Here is a 22,626-nt window from a genome sequence, read left to right as displayed (position 1 = left end):
GTCACACACAACACTCTTGACACTCTTCTGTCACACAAACAACACTCCTGACACTCTTCTGTCACACACAACACTCCTGACACTCTTCTGTCACACACACAACACTCTTGACACTCTTCTGTCACACACAACACTCCTGACACTCTTCTGTCACACACACAACACTCCTGACACTCTTCTGTCACACACAACACTCCTGACACTCTTCTGTCACACACACAACACTCTTGACACTCTTCTGTCACACACAACACTCCTGACACTATCCTGTCACACAAACAACACTCCTGACACTCTTCTGTCACACACAACACTCCTGACACTCTTCTGTCACACACACAACACTCTTGACACTCTTCTGTCACACACAACACTCCTGACACTCTTCTGTCACACACACAACACTCCTGACACTCTTCTGTCACACAAACAACACTCCTGACACTCTTCTGTCACACACAACACTCCTGACACTCTTCTGTCACACAAACAACACTCCTGACACTCTTCTGTCAGACAAACAACACTCCTGACACTCTTCTGTCACACACACACACAACACTCCTGACACTCTTCTGTCACACAAACAACACTCCTGACACTCTTCTGTCACACAAACAACACTCCTGACACTCTTCTGTCAGACAAACAACACTCCTGACACTCTTCTGTCACACACACACACAACACTCCTGACACTCTTCTGTCACACACACAACACTCCTGACACTCTTCTGTCACACACAACACTCCTGACACTCTTCTGTCACACACAACACTCCTGACACTCTTCTGTCACACACACAACACTCTTGACACTCTTCTGTCACACACAACACTCCTGACACTCTTCTGTCACACACACAACACTCCTGACACTCTTCTGTCACACAAACAACACTCTTGACACTCTTCTGTCACACACAACACTCCTGACACTCTTCTGTCACACACACAACACTCCTGACACTCTTCTGTCACACACACACACACAACACTCCTGACACTCTTCTGTCACACACAACACTCCTGACACTCTTCTGTCACACAAACAACACTCCTGACACTCTTCTGTCACACACACAACACTCTTCTGTCACACACAACACTCCTGACACTCTACTGTCACACACAACACTCCTGACACTCTTCTGTCACACAAACAACACTCCTGACACTCTTCTGTCACACACACAACACTCTTCTGTCACACACAACACTCCTGACACTCTACTGTCACACACAACACTCCTGACACTCTTCTGTCACACAAACAACACTCCTGACACTCTTCTGTCACACACACAACACTCCTGACACTATCCTGTCACACACACAACACTCCTGACACTATCCTGTCACACACAAAACAACACTCTTGACACTCTTCTGTCACACACACAACACTCCTGACACTATCCTGTCACACACACACACAACACTACTGACACTCTTCATCACACACAACACTCTTGAAACATCTGTCACACACAACTCTCATGACACTCTTCTGTCACACACAACACTCTTGACACTCTTCTGTCACACACAACACTCCTGACACTCTTCTGTCACACAAACAACACTCCTGACACTCTTCTGTCACACACAACACTCCTGACACTATCCTGTCACACACACACAACACTACTGACACTCTTCGTCACACACAACACTCCTGACACTCTTCTGTCACACAAACAACCCTCCTGACACTCTTCTGTCAGACAAACAACACTCCTGACACTCTTCTGTCACACACACAACACTCCTGACACTCTTCTGTCACACAAACAACACTCCTGACACTCTTCTGTCACACACAACACTCCTGACACTATCCTGTCACACACACACAACACTCCTGACACTCTTCTGTCACACACAACACTCCTGACACTATCCTGTCACACACACAACACTACTGACACTCTTCGTCACACACAACACTCCTGACACTCTTCTGTCACACAAACAACACTCCTGACACTCTTCTGTCACACACAACACTCCTGACACTCTTCTGTCACACACACAACACTACTGACACTCTTCGTCACACACAACACTCCTGACACTCTTCTGTCACACAAACAACCCTCCTGACACTCTTCTGTCACACAAACAACACTCCTGACACTCTTCTGTCAGACAAACAACACTCCTGACACTCTTCTGTCACACACACACACACAACACTCCTGACACTCTTCTGTCACACACAACACTCCTGACACTCTTCTGTCACACAAACAACACTCCTGACACTCTTCTGTCACACACACAACACTCTTCTGTCACACACAACACTCCTGACACTCTACTGTCACACACAACACTCCTGACACTCTTCTGTCACACAAACAACACTCCTGACACTCTTCTGTCACACACACAACACTCTTCTGTCACACACAACACTCCTGACACTCTACTGTCACACACAACACTCCTGACACTCTTCTGTCACACAAACAACACTCCTGACACTCTTCTGTCACACACACAACACTCCTGACACTATCCTGTCACACACACAACACTCCTGACACTATCCTGTCACACACAAAACAACACTCTTGACACTCTTCTGTCACACACACAACACTCCTGACACTATCCTGTCACACACACACACAACACTACTGACACTCTTCATCACACACAACACTCTTGAAACATCTGTCACACACAACTCTCATGACACTCTTCTGTCACACACAACACTCCTGACACTCTTCTGTCACACAAACAACACTCCTGACACTCTTCTGTCACACACACAACACTCCTGACACTCTTCTGTCACACACAACACTCCTGACACTCTTCTGTCACACACACAACACTCTTGACACTCTTCTGTCACACACAACACTCCTGACACTCTTCTGTCACACACACAACACTCCTGACACTCTTCTGTCACACAAACAACCCTCCTGACACTCTTCTGTCAGACAAACAACACTCCTGACACTCTTCTGTCACACACACACACAACACTCCTGACACTCTTCTGTCACACACAACACTCCTGACACTCTTCTGTCACACAAACAACACTCCTGACACTCTTCTGTCACACACACAACACTCTTCTGTCACACACAACACTCCTGACACTCTTCTGTCACACACAACTCTTCTGACACTCTTCTGTCACACACAACACTCCTGACACTCTTCTGTTGCACAACACCCCTGACACTTTTCTCCAACCACTTCAACCAACCTGCACTTACCTCTTCACCTCTTTTCCACACCTCTGTCACACTGAATATTTGACCCCAAATCCGAGACCTCAGCTCCCTGTAACCTCAGTGTTCTACTTCCCTCCCTCTCATTCATACACATGTATTCTGTGTTACAATGACTGACTTTCATTCCTCTTCTTTCCAGAGCAGACCTCCACCTTTCCAGGTGTTCCTCCACCTGCTCTCTACTCTCACTACAGATCTAAATGTCATCCACAAACTCTGTCAAACTGTCCATCAACATATCCTTGATGTATCCCAACTTCCAACTTGAACTCCTCTGTCTGACCTACAGCAACTCTGACTGCTGTAATACTCCTCTCATACATATCCTGAACTCCTCTGACGTACTTCTCCACCACTCCTGACATCCTCATACAGTGCCATAGTTCCTCTCTCTGCAACCTGTCATATGCTTTCACTAAATCCATAGAAGATGCAGTGCAACTCCTTCTATTCAATTCAATTCAAATCAATTTAGTTGTCTTGTGCTTTTAACAATTTTCCATTGTCTCAAAGCAGCTTTACAGAAGTATGGAAACAGAAGAGAGAGAAAAATAAATAAATATATTATAAGAAGAAGAAGAAGAAGAAGAAGAAGAAGAAGAAGAAGAAGAAGAAGAAAAAAATATATATAATATTATATATATAATATTATAATAGATGCCTGAGATAGGCACAGGTTCCCCGTGACCCCAGAAGTTCGGATAAGCAGTAGAAAATGAATGAATGAATGAATGAATGAATGAATGAATGAATGAATGAATGAATGAATAATATTATAATATATTATATATATTATTATACATAAAAATAAATAAATGAATATATACATTTAAAGTTTAAAATTAATTGAAGATACTATATATCTATCCCTAGCCCTAACGAGCAAGCCGGAGGCGACTGCGGCAAGGAAAAACTCCCTGAGATGATGAGAGAAAGAAACCTTGAGAGGAACCAGGCTCATAAGGGAACCTCATCGTCATTTGGGTGACACTCTACAGTAAATAGTGTAAATGTAAATAATGTCCTTTCTACAACAGTTTATAATAGTAAACTTCTGACAATCTCTGTACTTCATTAAAATTCTCAGAGCAGAAATTGCATCAGTAGTGCTCTTTCTGGGTATGAAGCCATAATGCTGCTTACTAGAAAAGCTAAAAAAATTGTTCAGATTGGTGAATAGTTTTCAGCTAGCACCTACCCCTAAACATGCTCATGTGCTTAACCCATCTCTGAATAAGTGAAACTTTCCCAAGGTAAATAATTTAATGTGTGAATATCAATGTGTGTAGTTTCAGTATTAACTCCTCTTCATTTGTTCAAGGGACTAAAGTGCATGTGTAACTTATCCTGTGAATACGTCATGTCCGGTCAGACCACTGTCTGCCTGTTGGTCACTTTCCTCCTTTATGTTGTGAGAGTAATAGTTTCTGAGGGGGCGTGGCCAGCCTGGCTTCGCAGGATCTACATCCTGATTGGAGTAGTGAGTTAAATCTGTGTTCTAAATTAAATTATTTTAAAAAGTTTAAGCCATAAAACATATTGATTTCAATGAAACTAAAATGTCACATTGTAAAGGAATGGTATTGGGAAACATAATAAGGTTTATAACAGATATATTAAAGTACATTTAGAGCCTGTTTTTTCTCGATTGGTTAAACTATTTTCATTGCCATCCAAATACAGTAAGTACAAAAAACTGATGTTTAATATATGCACATGTGAACATATATGCATTGGTGAAAGGGGGAAGGTCTGTCAATCATTTCAGACTGATATGATTCACAAAACTCATACCTTCTACATAAAATAGGTAAAGGACTTGATGAAGTCTTTTCTACATCGCACCTACTTTCACCTGCTAAATAATGAATATGTGATGAAACACTATACTGTATATTCTTTAAAGATGACTGGAATGTATAAAGTAACACATGTTTGAGGTATGCTACATAAGATAAGAGCTTCATGTAGTGATCAGCAGTATAAATAAACACAGTAGCAGTCGTTTCTTCTGTGAAACTGCATCACTCACATTCACATGTCTAAGAAAAAAAGCAAGACAGCAATAATGACAGTGTGGATGTGTTACAGGCTCTTTCGTGCGTGGGCCTGTAACATTACCTTTAACAAACGTTTGCATGCTTACACAAATCCTTATTCTGTAATGAACTAGCAGGTTGTGCAGACTGACAGTGAGAGGAGAGTGTGTGTACACACAGTACAAAGAGGACTAGATAGAGACTCATGCAGTAGTGTCACAGTTGATTCCGCTTTATCATATCGTTTGTCATGATCGTGAGATCACATGATATATGAAACGGTCAAGAGGGTCCAGTGGCTCAGCATATTCCAACCTCATTACTGGGATGCTAGAATGTCTAAAGCATTTTTTAAAGGTTTTCCTGGTTCTTAGACACACCCTTGCATTTGAGCCAATAAAACACAAAGCTATTACAATGAATGTATTTCAGGAATTGTCACTTGCTCAATGTCACACAAAAGGAGAAAGAAATGTTGAAAAATTGAATTCATAGTATGAAGTTCAATTATCATTCAATCAGTGAGTATCGGCAGCCCATTGCTCGCATGATTTATTCATGCACTACTGTTCATTTTAACCATGCAGGACTGGGTCTGAGGGCATACACCGGCAGAGTTGATATGCAGGAGACAGAAGTGAACACAATTGTGTCTTGGACAAATAGTCAATGAGACAAGGGGAAGGCTAGATAGATAGATAGATAGATAGATAGATAGATAGATAGATAGATAGATAGATAGATAGATAGATAGATAGATAGATAGATAGATAGATAGATAGATAGATAGATAGATAGATAGATAGATCAGGCAAACTTCTTTAGAAATGATGGGTCTCTACTGAAAACACATGCATACTATAACCTATATGTCATGCTACAGTGGACTGTTTTATGAAGAGTGGAACTGCGCATGGGCTAATACTCAGGATAAAGAGGCATACTGTATTTCTGATCTTGTAGACACATACCAACCTGCTTTAGCCTTCTACAAAATCAGGAATGGCACAGTATGTGTGTAAATACTTAAAGATTTATTCTTCAAATACCAGAGTCAGAGTGTTACTAAAATATCATATTGGGGAAAACACTTTGTTTGGAAAGTGTCATTCCAGGCCAACACTCTGACTATGGGATTCGACTGCCGGGCGGAGGTTTTAAATGCTTGAACTATGAGGTTGGAAATAAAGCTCTGGACAGCCAACATGTACCTGTTGATAACCATTGGTTGGTTTCTTCCTGTGTTTTTCTGTGGAGATGGTCATGCCACTGACTGCAGCCTTGTTGAAGGGCGGGGATTGATTTGATTTGATGCTAGTGACGGATTTCTCTGGGATGGTGAAAAGGACTGGAGAAAGTGTGTGAGCTGGAGAGTTTGTATTCCTTGGTGGGGTTTTGGTAAATGGAGGTTTGGCTAAACTCTGTGGCCTGAAACCTTTTTGTACTCCGTACCTACTGGCCAAAGTTTCATGCACAGTGCCAGTTTTCTTAGTTGATTTTTGACTGTTGATATTACTGGATTTAGTGGCAGCATTTGTTTGTTTCACAGCTGATGCCTTTCTGTTACTGCTGCTGGCTTTAGGAACAACGTTCATATTAACAGCTGCCTTTCCAATAGTACTGACCTTACCACTGCTGTTTATTCTACCACTGCTGTAGCCTTTAGCAGCAGCAGCGCTGGCAGTATTTTTTCCTCTATACTTGCCATTGTTGATTTCATTTACTTTCACTTTACCACTTTGCTTTGTATTTTCAGATTCTTTCACAGTTGACTTAATGTCTGGATGTGAAACTCTCCCAGATGTAGGTCTGGTCTTGGCAGGCTTGGTAGATTTGGTTGAGGCTATTTTCATTTGCTTGGCTGAAGCAGCTGATTTAGCTGAGCTAAGTATTGTTTTATAAGATTTGGCTGGCTTAGTGGAAGATGTGGATTTGGTTATTTTGCTGCCCTACAGTTTATGGTTTGGGGTTGTTGTTGTTTTGGTTTTGGATTATTAACATATTATGGTTCGTTGAGGTAGTGAATTTAAAAGATACAAACAGAGAAAAGGGGGATTGAAAGTATTGGGGAAGGGCAGGAGGAGAGAAAAAAAAGAAGGGTTGGTGTTTGATAACATAATGACATTAAGACTGCTCGTATATTGATTGTGTCAAAGTCTGCTGCAGAAAATATTTAAACACAACATTCTATTTTTATGCAAAAAATAAAAAAGAAATGAATGGAAGTTCATATTTAATATGTTTGTAAAGTAACAATAATCAGGTTAAGGATCAGAACTACTGATATTCTCTAATAGTGCAAACAGGAAGCTTGTGGATTGCATGGATACTGAGAATAAGGGTCAAATATATCAATACTTCAGTTCTGATCAATAAATAAATAAATGAACAAATAAATAAATGATGCTTAACTGGCACACTGTGCAGAGAGAGAGAGAGAGAGAGAGAGAGAGGGGGAGAGAGAGAGAGAGAGAGAGAGAGAGAGAGAGAGAGAGAGAGAGAGAGTTGATAACATACTGAGCGTAAGTAAAAAGATGGAAGCAACAAATAACACACGGATTCAGATTTTAACAATTCAAAGTGTCACTACAGTCACTGTTGCTGTACTCAATATGAGCATGAGATGTAACGCTGTAAATGAAGACAATACACTTATTGAGTATAGATTGATAGCTGAGAACCAAAAACGAGTGTTAGCACAGATCAGGATACTGATAGCTTCAGCAAGTTACAAGGTCACTCACTGTGAAGCAAATATTTAATAAACCTTCCAGTGAACACAATGCTTCTAACTACAATAATAAATGAAGGCAAATGGAAATATACTGTATATTAGATATTAGCTAAACTATTAGAGAAAAAGATCATACAGTAAAATGACCTGAGAAAAACATAATGATATAAATCATTAAAGACACCAGTGAGTCACTACAATTTGCTTCAGTAGAATGGCATTACAATGATTGGCCACTTTATTATGAACACCATGAATTATGAATTTATCATGAATTATGTATACTCGAACCCACCTGCCTGGCACCAAAAGACACAGAGATAATATATTTTCCACCTTCTGATGTTTGATATGAACTGAAGCGCTTGGACTGTATCTGTACGATGTTATGCACTGTAGTTCTGCCACATGATTAGCTGATTAGATAAGTGCATGAATGAGCTGAAGTACAGGTGTTCCTATTAATGTGGCCAGCAAATATGTATTATAATTAAACAATTTTTTTTACATTTTTATGTGCACACTTGCAAATTAATTTTGGGCAAAGCAATATATAGCATCCACTTTCTCTTTTCCCCTTAGCTGTGCTGTCCAGAGCACCTGCTTTAAGGATGAGATTGTTATCTTTATATAGTGCTGTAGACTGCATAGATATACCCAAGCCTCTAATCTCTATCTACATATATTACACAAGCAAAGAAACACAGCACACGAACAAAAGCTGTTTGAAGAGAAAGTAGCAGCAGGAAAAGATTAATAAAGATTATCACTTTTATCTACTGCTTTAAATTTGTTATATATTGTATAGTTGTCATCTGGTATCACCTCCAGAAAATAATGAAAAATAAATCAGTAAATCTATGTTCTTTTCAGATTTATAACAGACTTGGTTAGTTTTGTGCCTGTTCAATTTGAATGGTAAAATATCATGTGGTGCAACCAGTGTCTTTTTTTTTAATTGGCTCTTTCTCCTCTTTTATTGTATAATTATTATATGTATAATTTTTATGCATAAAGATTACTTTTTTTACTTTTTAATTTGTTTTGCATTTCCAATTTTAAGAATTTCATTTTAAGTAGTTGATTTAAACATTTTAAAAAATGTACATAATCCACATGTCGCCCTAATTTACAATTTTAATATTTCAGTGTGTGGTCTTTTGTATTGAAAACATTTATAAACGTCAGTAAACTGTAATAACTCAGCCTATCTAAGAGAATCTTAAAAATAAAATAAAATAAAATCTACATATATTACACAAGCAAAGAAACACAGCTACCGGATAAGCGGTAGAAAATGAATGGATGGATGGAAAATAAAATAAAATATTCCTCATCACCTCAGTGTAAGTGTCTTTACTACTTATGTACTAAATAACAGTTTATTCTACTGTATGGAATTCATCACGACATGACATGCTGTCTTCTCATCATGACATGACAGAGATTCTCGCTCCACTCACTAAGATTTGATGATTAAATTCTAAACTTTTGAAATTTTGAAGATTGATTTTAAACTTTTGAAACTTTTGAGCCAGAGGTTCTTAATAAAACTGGTGGTCAGCAGGAGTCTGAACCCCAGTGGCATCTGAACCTCATGTTGCCATTGTAAACAATAGGGTTACAATACTGATTGGTTTTGGTAAATGAGTTATACATACAGATACAGTACAGTACAGTAAATGTGGACTTAAACACTATTCAGAAGCTACACAGTTGGAGTTTGAAGCAGTGGCGTGTTACAGTTCTACACAATTATGAGCTTCTCGAGTGAGGAGCAGCAGTAAGTCCAACTAGATTCGATTTGTTTTCTCTTTTATTTATATCTCATTATATTTGACAGCAAAATTCTGCTTTATCCTTCTCAGGTGTTTTGAGTTTTAAATAGGTTGCCAGGTCTGAAACATCGTTTTAAATATTACTTTCATGTTATTTTTGCTACGTATAGGATTGAGATTATGCCCTGAAGTTTGTTATCATTTGCAAAGTGTGCAATAAAGATGACTGTTAATATAAGCAGGGATGTACATGACTAGTACACAGGTCTGTAAAGAACAGTAGTGTTTGTGAGAATGATACTCACAAAAGTGTTGGGATCCTGTGCCTGAATCCCGGGACGAGAATCACACTTGGGACTGTAATGCTCACAGAAGTCGTAAGCCGCTTGAGGGTTGGAAGCAAACAGCAGCTGCTGGATGTCACCCTGTGGAGAAGCAGAACCCATTGAAAGATGAAGGATCTGTTGTAAAAGCCTCCAGAAACATTAGGACACTAGCACTGTACTGTGGAAACCAGACACTAATAATGTAGGCATAAGTTTAATTCTCAGTCCATCAGTTGGGGGAGTCGTGGCCTAATGGTTAGAGGTTGTGGGTTCACTGCTCCTAAATTGCATTACGCAGCTCCGCACACTCTATTTCAGCGTAATGTTGCCAAAGCAGGAGGACGCACAACAGAAAATGCCATGGAAGCACCTGCTGGAGGACCCCTCCCATTATCGTAGACCAGGGGTGGCCAACCAGTCAGAGACAAGAGCCACATTTTTTACTGTGTTTCCACAAAGAGCCACATCATACACATGGGCACACATGCTTTTTTCCCCTGCCATTTTGAGAGCGAACTTGACACAAATTGTTCACTCAAACGATTTTGCTCCTACTCGGAAACTTTGAGGTATTTTCATCCCACTCACATGCGCGTTTGACGGAAATACCGTATTGAACTCAGGAGAAGTGAACACGCACATTAAAAAAACACAACGACCCGACGATAGCGGTGAACAGGGTGAAGAAGATAACGTAATGCACCCGTGACCGTATTTGCAAGAAATTTTTCTGTACATTGGAATGAAAGATTGTTCCTACCAGATGAAGTGCCTCTTATGCCTACCGAAAATCACTGAAACTTTTACTTCAAATACTTAAGTACATTAAATGTCAGAAAATTACTTTTGATACATAAGTACAGTATATATCAGATACTTTGACTTTTACGTAAGTAATATTCTAAAAGGTAACTTTCACTTCTACCAAAGTCTTTTTCTAGTACGATACTTGTACTTTTACTCAAGTATTGCTTTCTAGTACTTTACACAACACTGTTCTCATTCTGATCACATGGTACAATACACGAGTTTCAACTGGTCCTATGGTTTTCATAGGATTGTCTCAAAATTCACCTTGAACACAATTTGGCTTCAACGCTTTACTCAGCTGATTAACATAGATGAAGTCAGATGTTTTCATACACCATCATACTCCAAATATCTTTAAACTCTATTTTTCAGATATTCCGGCCTATTTTTATATCAGGGATAGTCATAAAAATGCATTTCATTACATGTCGTACTGTGTATGATTGCGAATGTGACAAATGAAATTTGAATTTGAATTTGATTTCCTCAGAAAGCATTCCCTGTCTTAGGTCAGTTTGTGTCACTATTTTAAGAGTGAATAATAGAAGAGAGAATGATTGATTTCAGATTTGAGTAATTTTATCACATCCTCAGTGGGGCAGAAGTTTACATACACTTGGTAAATATTTGCTAGCATTGCCTTTAAATTGTGTAACTTGGGTGAAACATTTTGGCTGCCTTCTCCAAACTTCTCAGTACACATTTCTGGAATTTTGGCCCATTCCTCCAGGCAGAACTGGTGTAGCTGAGTTATAGTTGTCCTTGGAGGTATGTTTGGGATTACTGTAGATTTAAAAGACTAATTTTACAACCAAACTTTAACTTCCTGGCTGATGTCTTAAGATTTTGCTTCAACATGTCCACATAATTTTCCTTCCTCATGATGTCATTAGCCTTGTGAAGTTCACCAGTCGTCCTGCAACAAAGCACTACCACAACACCATGCTGTCGCACCATGCTTCACTACCGCAAAAGTTTGCAAAAGTCTTCACCTCTTACCTGCCTGCTGCCCTTCCTGAGTAATCTCTGCATTGGTGGTGCCCCGATCCCACAGCTGAACCAACTTTAGGAGACGGTTCTGGCACTTACTGGACTTTTTTGGGTGCCCTGAGTTCTTGACCTGATAAATGGTTGATTTAGGTACAATCTAATTAGCAGCAATATCCTTGCCTGTGAATCCCATTTTCTGCAAAGCAATGATGACTGCACGTGTTTCCTTGCAGGTTACTATGGTTACCAGAGGAAGAACATTTCAAGCACCACCCACTTTTTAAAGCTTCCAGTCTGTTATTCTAACTTAATCAGCATGACAGTGTGAAGTCCAGCCTTGTCCTGGTCAACACTCTAACCTGTGTTATTTTCATGGCAAAGGGATTTTGCAAATAATTGCAATTCATCCAATTACACTTCATAACATTCTGGAGTAAATGTAAATTGCAATTATAAAAACTGAGGCAGCAGACTTTGTGAAAATTAATTTTAGGTGTTATTCTCAAAGCTTTGGCCATGACTGTATATTGTATTTATATCTAACAGAAGCTCATGTTGTGACACCTCCACATATCCAGCAGAGGGCTACTTCCCTACTACTGCATACACACACTAGATATTCCAGAGGAAACCTTGCAGACACAGGAAGAAAGCACTGGCAGTAACACAAACTCCCAGTCACATAAGCTATGAGGTGACAGCCCAAACCTCAGCCAGCTGCACTGAGCAGATTCTCCAAAAGAAATACTTGACAGCCTAGTGCAAATTTTGTTTTCTTTATTCATCTCAAGAGTCCATCTTCATGTCTGGTAACTTATGAAATTAGCAGATAGATATGCTGATGTTTGGCAAGCATGGTGTTGTGAATCAACAAAGATGTTTAACTTCAATGCACAAGCAATTCCAACTGACCTGGAAGACTTCATTATCCAACAGACGAGTACCAAAGATAGTGATGCCTTTGTTGTCCACCACTGGTTTGTTACTTCTTGGAAGGGGTTTTGTTATCTGCTTCTGGCAGTCAATGAGAAGCGTAACATTTTTCTTCTGTACAGAGATAGCAATGCGGTGCCACCTACGGGATTGATGGAAGAGAAAGAGGAGATGAGGGGACAGTGTCAAGCTAAGATGCCTTCAAACATTTTTACATTTTGCTTTGCTTAAAGTTAAAAGACAATAAGGACATTAATTAAATATCTTCTAAAAATTTCTGAGCTCTTATCACACTTCACTGTTTGCTTCATGACATAACGTGTGTATTCATGAGTTGTAGTCATTAGTTTATGCCCAGCTTTCTAGCTATATTGTTAACTCCGCTAAATGACTGATTCTGTGAGCTGAATGTTTTCTCGTGCCATATAGTTTATGCATCATGCAATGTTGGGCAACAATTATTGAAGCAATTTGAATCAATTAGCTTGTAAGTAATTGAGAAATTAGATCAAAGCTACACAGAAAACACCATCATTATTCTCCTTACTGCTTTTGATTAGCCAAATAATAGTTAGCTGCAGCCCTACAGATAAATATATGTAAATTGTGATTGCTTTCTGAGTGGTTTGGTTACTGACTTGCCATCAGCCAGGTTGATGCCTTTGAATGATGGGTATTTGTCTGGAGGAGGCATGCGGCTCTGGTCCTCATACAGGAAAATGGGGGAGCGTCCCAGCTCCAGTCCCAGCTGCTGCACGCCCTGTTCACTGTAAATGGACAATAGGAAGGCTTGAAGGCCAGCCTTGGCCTTCACTGTGGTCATAATGGAGAAGTTCTCTGGGAAACGACCTTGTGGAAAAAGAAAAAGATTTAAAGAAATACCAAATAAATGTATGAAGAAGTGATGAAGGAAGGAGTGGAAGAGAAGATTTTGAGTTATGAAGCAGGAATAAAAAGTCATTTAATAAATACCCATAACCCTAAATTTCTTAACAATTAATCAATCTGAGTATATTATCAGCAACATGCATGCCCCTCCCACACACACACACACACACACACACACACACACACACACACATAGGCCAAATAAATATTTAATAAAAATAATTATGCTGGTCGGAGTGTTTCTGAGAACACTCTGGAAAACACTCATTTAACGACTAATTAGCAGCCGTTTCTCATCAGTAAAGTGGTTTTGATTAACTTTTGCTGTGAGTGTTTCTTCACATCTTCTGGGATACTTCTGAATGCTGAAGCCTTGAGCTTAAAAAGAAAGGGATCTCACTGTGGACAGATAGATCCTGTACAAAAGCACTTTGAAATCTGTAGATGCAACGCCATGAAGTTCATCATCAACACCTAGAACAAGACGTCCCTCCAAAACTTACGAAATGATACGTAAAAACTTATCACAGAGGCTTCTGAGGGACCTACAGCAACATCTGGGACATACAACAGGAACATCTGGCGTGTATTGATCACTGATCACTCCACAAAGAATTTATTCATCTTACATCACAAAAAGCGTGTATTCTTAACACGGGTGTGTAAACTTTTGAAAGACGCTGTAGGAGTCGTGTGACTGTAAAGTTTGGTGCTGCAGAATCACATTAAATATAATTAATTCACAATTGTACAGTTTGAACCATAATAAGTCATAAGTCTTGAGGCATGGATTTATAGAGTAACCTCATAATTCATAGCAGGTGAGAATCAGCAACACCATCAGCCAGCGTTCACTCTAGCAGCTTCTTCTCAGCATGTTTCTAGACACAGTCTAGCCAAAAGTATATGGACACCCGGCTACTCGTTACTTGTTGTTCCACACTTCTGTGAAGGCTTTCCCTGTTGTTGGATTGGAGAGATGTTGGATTGTAGCTGTGAGGATTTGTGTTCATTCAGCTACAAGATCATTAGTGAGATCAGACACCGATGGTGTAAGAGTGAGGCGGTCTGGGGTTGAGTCAGTGTTCAGTGGGGTTGAGTCAGTGTTCAGTGGGGTTGAGTCAGAGTCAGGGCTCTGTGCAGGACACTCGAGATCTTCACTACAACATTAACACACCTTCTTCATAGTGTCTTCATACATCACTCCAGCTCATGCCCAGCATTGCGAAAAGTGATCTTCGGCTTATTTGCAACAGACACCAAACCCCTATCATGAAGCTCCTGATGCCCAGTTTGTGTGCCAATGTTACTTCCAGAGCTGGGTGTGGGTGATGGGTGTAGTAGTGAATGATGTAACAGAGTATTGCAGGTTTTTATGCACTTCATGCTTCAGCACTCAGGCGGCCCTGCTCTGTGCTCCCATTTCAGACTAATAGCACTTACAGCTGACTGGGGCAGATCTAGCAGGGCAGAAACTTCTTGTGGTAACATAAGCACCCTATGACAGTGTCACAATTATCTCCTCAGTACCACCCATTCCACTTCCAGTGTTGATCCTCAGAGACTGCACACATACGTGATTGATTTGATTCATCTCTTCGTAATGGATGTGATGGAAACAATGCAGGAGGAGGTGCATATACTTTTAATTAAACAGTGATCCTAACAGATTTAATTTAGATCATTTTTTCAATTCGATCTTAGCATTTCAATCTGGCAACCGTCTTGAGGTCTTGGAGTCCTGCTCCTGTGGGCTTCAGATGTGGTTGTCATTTTTAACCACTAGATGAAAAAATTATTCTCTGAGGTCAAACATCTGCTAAATAACAACTTTTTGCAAAAGTTGTAAAATTGTATCGTGTTGAGTACAGAATCAGGACTTTCTGAAGATTAACAGTTGTTGAATGGACGATAAAAATGTCACCTACCTACTAAAAATCAGTTGTCTTCAAGGCCACAAATGTATATATAAATTATATATATATATATATATATATATATATTTATATATATATATATATATATATGTCTGTTGGTGAATAATATTTGCTCTGGTGTTAATAAGTTGGTACCTGGGAAGAGTTGCTTGGTTGGAGCAGAGATTTGGGCCTTCTTACTGATGCGGTACGCATGATCAGTACCAGCGTGCTGAGAGACACAAAAGCCTGGAACCTTCTGGACACCTTCAGGGAGTGAAGGAAGCTGGAGAACCCGCAAAACATCAACTGGATCTACAAATACAGAGGTGCAAAGTATGAGTTAAAATTCACAGCAGTAACTGATTACATTAAAAGAAGTTCATCAGAAGATACTTTGGGGAACGTAGATGTTTCAAAGGTCGTTCATTACACGTCTACCATTAGAATAAAGTTTTGATTCTTTAATTGTGCCAGAACTGTGTATAGAGTTGTGACAGAGGGAATTCATTCATCTGCAGCAAGGAAACTGAACCAGACCAACTGAGGAAACCTCTGGAAGAGTAAGGAAGCTATGTTTACATGATACACTTACTGTAGGAATCATGTCTCAAATATTCATTTCCTCATGATCAATGTCATCTGAGAGATAACACTGTGAAAATTCAATCATATTTAACATAGATATGAAACTAAAATGACTTTCAGGCCAAAATGATTCTAATCAATTCAGGATTTAATTATTATACCTGTGTCCATGTACGACCCAAAATATCTGGAGTGAAGATGAAACCGAGAGCAACAGAAAGAATTTTATTGAGATAACCTACAGGAAACAGGATCTACTAATGTTATGTATTTAAAACTTAAACACAATAAGAACATGGTTATATTTCATTCAATCATTCATTCATTTTCTACCGCTTATCTGAACTTCTTGGGTCACGGGGAGAACACACTCTCATTCATTCACACAATCACACACTACGGACAATTTTCCAGAGATGCCAATCAACCTACCATGCATGTCTTTGGACCAGGGAAATAAACCGGAGTACCTGGAGGAAACCCCTGAAGCACAGGGAGAACATGCAAACTTCACACACACAAGGTGGAAGTGGGAATCGAACCCCCAACCATGCAAGTGTGAGGCAAAGGTGCTAACCACTAAGCCACGGTTATATTTCAAATATTAAAAAACACATGGTTTTTAATGTGTCAATGTCAGTAATTTGAGAGCATAAGGATTCAAACTCATCAGCTGGTTATTACAAATCACATCAGCAATGTTTTAAAAATCCACTCAACAGCAGAATCCTACATCTGAGGATAAACCAATCAACAGGAAATGCACAGTGTGAGCACCTCCTAACCACTGAGCCCACTATACATCATAATGTCCTTCAGCTAAACAATAATTAAACTCTGCCTACAGTACACTTCAGTAATTTCACCCTAGAGCTTCATGACTATTCTGTAAAAGCACAAGCTACACGTGGTGTAATCCTTTACACTGATCTAATCATCATGTATCTCCCATGTGGGGATGAGTTCAAACTAGAATACACAAGCCTTCAGCATGATGCCAGTGATTTACAAATCACAGGGTTTTTCACGTCGTATAATAGACGTTTACTAACTGTTCCCTGAACACACACTTTTTTTACATCAAACTGCTCTACTAGATTCTCCAGACTTTCAGCTCCCTTGGTCAGTATTCAAGCCACTGATCGGTGTTCTGTCTCGCTCTCAATCACAAAATCCTTCTAGTGCACTAAAAACATTAAAATAAATGTTAAACAAAACGTATGTTCCTTTAATGGAAATGTACTGTGATGTGTCGAAGATCTCACATCGGTTTGAATTTAGTATTAATGACTAAATAAGTGCTCAATTAATGTAGTTTCTCATCAATACAATAGATTTATTTAATTCACTTTTTTAATTTATTTTTAAAAAATCAGAAGGAATATATTAAAGGGTCAAAGTGCCAATGTAGAAGAAATCTTAGCTAGTAGAAATATTAGATCAATATTTACAAAATGACACATTTGCATAATGCACACAAAGGCCATATTACACAGATTTAATTTAAAAAACAGTACAGCACAATTTAATCAACAATGAACTCACAATGCGCTTTTAATGTGATATAAATATGTATATGTGTGTGTGTGTGTGTGTGTGTGTGTGTGTGTGTGTGTGTGTGTGTGTGTGTGTGTGTGTGTGTGTGTGTGTGTGTGTGTGTGTGTGTGTGTGTGTGTGTGTGTGTGTGTGTGTGTGTGTGTGTGTGTGTGTGTGTGTGTGTGTGTGTGTGTGTGTGTGTGTGTGTGTGTGTGTGTGTGTGTGTGTGTGTGTGTGTGTGAGAGAGAGAGAGAGAGTGTGTGTGTGTGTGTGTGTGTGTGTGTGTGTGTGTGTGTGTGTGTGTGTGTGTGTGTGTGTGTGTGTGTGTGCGATGTTATCTTTAATGTAATTGGTCACTAAAATAATCCCTACACGATCCAATCTGTATCATTTTCTCCTCACGTTTCTCAAGTCCTCCTCACTACTGCGAACACTTTTTGACCTTTTAAAGGTTAAGATGCTTTAGGAATAACTTTTATCTTTACTAATATCTTCTCTTTGATTTTAAGGGGAAATTCCCACATTTCTAAAAAATTTAACCTCTTTACACTAAGACACTTCATGAATAGGGGCCCTGTTCTCCTGCAACTCTGTGTAGTATAAGCAGAACAGAACATGGATGGATGTGAGGGTGAAGCTATTATGGATCTCCCCCTGGTGGTGTTCCAGAGCTATTATACCAGACAAGACAAATTAGATGGTTGTCTAGCAGACTACAAGATAAAGTATAAAGGGTGCTGGTGTTGGGACCCAGTTTCAGACTCATGTATTTACCAGCAGCCCTTTGTAGGACATACAGTACTGCTCAAGCACAAAATCACTAACCACTCTAACCTTTCCTGACAGAACCCAAAATGGGGAAATGATAGATTTGTATGGTAGACCTATATGAGGTGTGAGAAGGTGTGAGATGTGAGGAGGTGTGAGGAGTTGTGAGATGTGAGGAAGTGTGAGGAGGTGTGAGATGTGATGAGGTGTGAGATGTGTGGAGGTGTGAGATGGTAGGAAGTATGAGATGTGTGAGGGTGTGAGATCTGTGAGGAGGTGTGAGGAGGTTTGAGATGTGAGGAGGTGTGAGATGTGTGGAGGAGGTCTTCAGTAAACAGTCTAATTGAAGTGCAGTAAACAATGTCATACGCATTTGAGAACTGATTATTCTACATTCCTACAGTACAAAAGTTGTCATGTGCACATGTGACACCTGTGAGTTTACTGAATCATTGCATCAGTATGATTTAAAAACATGATTCTTAGTGTTAACACTTTATTGTAAAACACTGCCATGTATCTGGATTTGGTTCAAATGGCCTGAAAGAGATATGTAAAGGTATTAAAGTGCATGTTACATTGAGCAAGACAAGTGCTGCCCACTTCCTGTCACAGTAATTTGCAATCATTTTTTGTTTATGTCGAATTGTGTTTCAGATTCTTAAATTTCAAAAGAAATCTTCACTAATGTTAACTAGATAATTAATGTAAATAAATTCAGAATTGATTCAGAAGCTACGTATAATAGACCGGAGCTTCATTTCCAAACACTGGCAGATAATATGACGTATGAATATATTGTAAATATAAATCTAATATTTTGAGATTTTATTATGTATGTTTATAAAATCTCTGTGTGACGTGCCACATTTCCCTCTTCGCCGTTTCCAGTGTTATTAAAAACACAGTTAAACACACATCAAATCCATCGTTATGTCTTTTCTACATTTATTAGAATTTAAGTCTTAACCTGCTGCATCTTGGAAATGATTAATTTCTAAACATTTGAACTCTACACTTATTTAAGCTGTTACAGTAAATATATTCATCCATCATAAACATGTCATCTATTTTTTCCTAAATCATGATTATTTTTTTTTTGACCTGATATAAGGAGGACACTGGCCACACCCCTTTATATGATGTCACATGTATTAGGTCATTGCTATCAAACACATCCACAGCCATAAAAGGCAGAAAATAAATGCTGTTCGATTTAATTGACCTGATGTCCTAATCCTAATATACCCTTAAACTCAGCTTAACACTGCACACAGCTCTTCTTTTTTAAATAGCAGAAACCTGTGACTGTAATTTCAGAGCATTCCTTTACTCCAAAATCTGCCTAGGTGTGAGCAGAGGTCTGAGGTCTGAGGTCTGTAGAGCTTTCTAACAGTGACCCAGTCACACATGGCACACACAGTAAAGCATTCATCTTACTATTAAACTCTGGCTTTTTACGGGTGTAAAAAATGTGCTTTCCCCTGAGTTTGTGGTTACATAAACTTAAGTGAACAAAGCACACACACACACACACACACACACACACACACACACACACACACACACACACACACACACACACACACACACACACAGGAGACACTAACTCTTTCACTCACTTCTCATAATAACCCATTCATTAAAGCCACTTTGAAGCAGCAAACGCACCATTTTGTCATCTGGGGAATTTTTATTTTTTTTAAATTGCTTTGATTTCAATTTTCTCTTTTTTTTTTAGCACAAATGAGATCATCAACGTTAAAAAGAGTAATACACATTTATTTTCCTATTACATTTCAAGGTAATCAATTAACCTGTGCACGGAAAACAGGTTGTTGGGGGGTTTTTTTCCATAAAGTAACATTAATTATCACTCTATAATCTAGACATAGTATAAATGTAGACAATGACAATGTATAAATTATATTGCAATTATATTATATATATGTATATATATATATATATATAGCTCCAGCACTGGTGGAGGACTTCTATTATTTATGTTGTCTTTGGAGGAAAAAACCTGTAGTTAAAAACAATTCTAGAGAAAATATTAAATTTTTTAATCTAATCACAATTAACCAAGCTGAGATCAGACAGATTACACTTAGGCCTGGTCTGATTTTATACAAATTGGAGGCTGAAAAGTTGAGGACTGGTGACTAAAAGCTCGATTTAATCCAATTATGTTGTAGTTAAGAAGTTTAAGCTGTTCCATTTTGTCTAGTTCATTGTGTTAGTCACTGAAATCAACCTGTACAGCCAGCATCATTAACCTGCAGCCAGCCAGCACCGTCCAAGCCTCTGTCACCTCCTGGAATATCCGCATGCACCCAGGCGTTTTATCTCACACGTAGGCATGTGATCTTTACACAGTTTAATGTTTTATTCGTATAGACACGATTTTAAAAATGCCATGCAAGAGTCTTCCATAATCACCATATGACAACATTAGAAAAAAGAAACAAACGCACGCGCAAAGACAGATGCTGAGCGCTTCTTGATGAACAAATGATGCAGATGTTCATACGTAAGAATCTGTCCAACAAAATACACCTTACCTGCTTGTGCCTGGAGAATTAGGCACAGGACGAACACAGCACTTAGCAGGTGGGATAAAGGGTCTGGGATCCACGGTCTTCGTTTCATCCGAATATCCATAGTTTCCAAGCTTTGGTGATGCTACAAGGCAGAAAGAGCTTTTAAACGCCGCGTTCTGTGCGCTGTATAAAATATCGGATTTTATCATTCACCCACCTTTTTTTTCAACTTTTACATAAAACTTAGTAATTAAAGCTAATAAAGATGACGCTAAGGACCCATTGAGTCGGGAGGAGTGATAGAGAGAGCAGAGAGAAAGAGAGAGAGAGATTTTTGGATTCACACTTTCTCTCTCCCAGACTCTCTTCCACTTCTTACTTTTACTCCCCGAAATGCAAGGAAGGATGTGTAAGTGAGAGATGGGGAGAGAGAGAGAGGGAATGAGAGAGAGAAAGTTGGTGGAGAAATGGTGGGAGGGATGGAGGGATGAAGGGAGGGAGGGAGGGAGGGAGAGAGGGAAGGTACACGCGTAACCACACTAATCACAGGCTAGAGACTAGCTCCAGAACAGACGCACTATTGTGTACAGTCTGTTCCAAAGCTTCCCCGTTTAACAGCCTTATTATTTCCTTGCACTAATCTGATTGACGCGAAATTGTACATTTCCTTATCTCACACACTGAGAGGTGAATATTATCCCCAAACCATTAACCCTCATGTGTCCTTACATGTGAACATGAAGGTGAACAAATCTATTATTATTATTATTATTATTATTATTATTATTATTATTATTATTATTATTATTATAATAATAATAAAGAATAATCCCAAAGTCACATGTCCTGCACTACATGTTAGTAATGTCTCAAAAAACCCTAACACATTAGATGTTTCCACAGTGGAAATATTTGGGTCACTATAAACTCCATCTAAACGAAATCCTGGGTCATTTTTCCCCATGTTTTACACTGTACTCACTAATAAATACCCAAAATACCCAGGATTACTTGTTCATCATGAGCTGGAGTTTCACACTACATTCCTAAACCCTGGGTGTACGTATTTATTTGCACATTTGAGCTGTCATCAACCATGATTGGATAAAAACAGCAGTTTTTAAATAACAGCTTGCCGCCTTTTGTCTGGTTGCTAAGTATCTAGTCGCAACATTCTGCCACTGCATCGTTTCGCAAGCACAATGACACCACAACAGTATGGGGTCAGAATTGTTTCGTTATTCTGAATAAATACACTATGATCCACAAATAAATATAAAGAGTTTCACAAATATTTTTACAAATTTCACAAAAAGAAATGAAATTCACAAATAAATAAAATGGGATTAGCAAATAAAAAAATATTTACAAATTGTATTTATTCGCGAATTGCATCCTGCTCATTTGTGAATCGCGTTCTGTGCATTTGTGAATCACTGCACGCATTTGTGGATTGCGTTCTGTGCTTTTGTGGATTTGAAACATTTCTAACGTCAAGACGTGCACAAGAATCC

At 39.0% G+C, this 22,626-nt stretch overlaps 1 protein-coding gene across 2 annotated transcripts in view; it reads right to left on the bottom strand.

The window, feature by feature from the left end:
- Positions 1-21,529, bottom strand: part of col11a2 (collagen, type XI, alpha 2) — a 55,986-nt gene extending 34,457 nt beyond the window's left edge. For both annotated transcript variants that reach the window (XM_027163614.2, XM_027163615.2), the window contains exons 1-6: positions 21,330-21,529; positions 21,134-21,254; positions 15,834-15,992; positions 13,512-13,722; positions 12,853-13,015; positions 10,120-10,239 (exon numbers count right to left, since the gene is read on the bottom strand). In XM_027163614.2, coding sequence (XP_027019415.1) covers positions 10,120-10,239; positions 12,853-13,015; positions 13,512-13,722; positions 15,834-15,992; positions 21,134-21,233 — 753 coding nt within the window. In that variant the 5' untranslated portion in view covers positions 21,234-21,254; positions 21,330-21,529. The remainder of the gene's footprint in view (positions 1-10,119; positions 10,240-12,852; positions 13,016-13,511; positions 13,723-15,833; positions 15,993-21,133; positions 21,255-21,329) is intronic.
- Between the last annotated feature and the right edge of the window lie 1,097 nt (positions 21,530-22,626).

Source organism: Tachysurus fulvidraco, chromosome 7 (genome assembly GCF_022655615.1).
Source record: "Tachysurus fulvidraco isolate hzauxx_2018 chromosome 7, HZAU_PFXX_2.0, whole genome shotgun sequence".
Taxonomy (NCBI): domain Eukaryota; kingdom Metazoa; phylum Chordata; class Actinopteri; order Siluriformes; family Bagridae; genus Tachysurus; species Tachysurus fulvidraco.
This window is presented reverse-complemented; position numbering and strand designations above follow the sequence as displayed.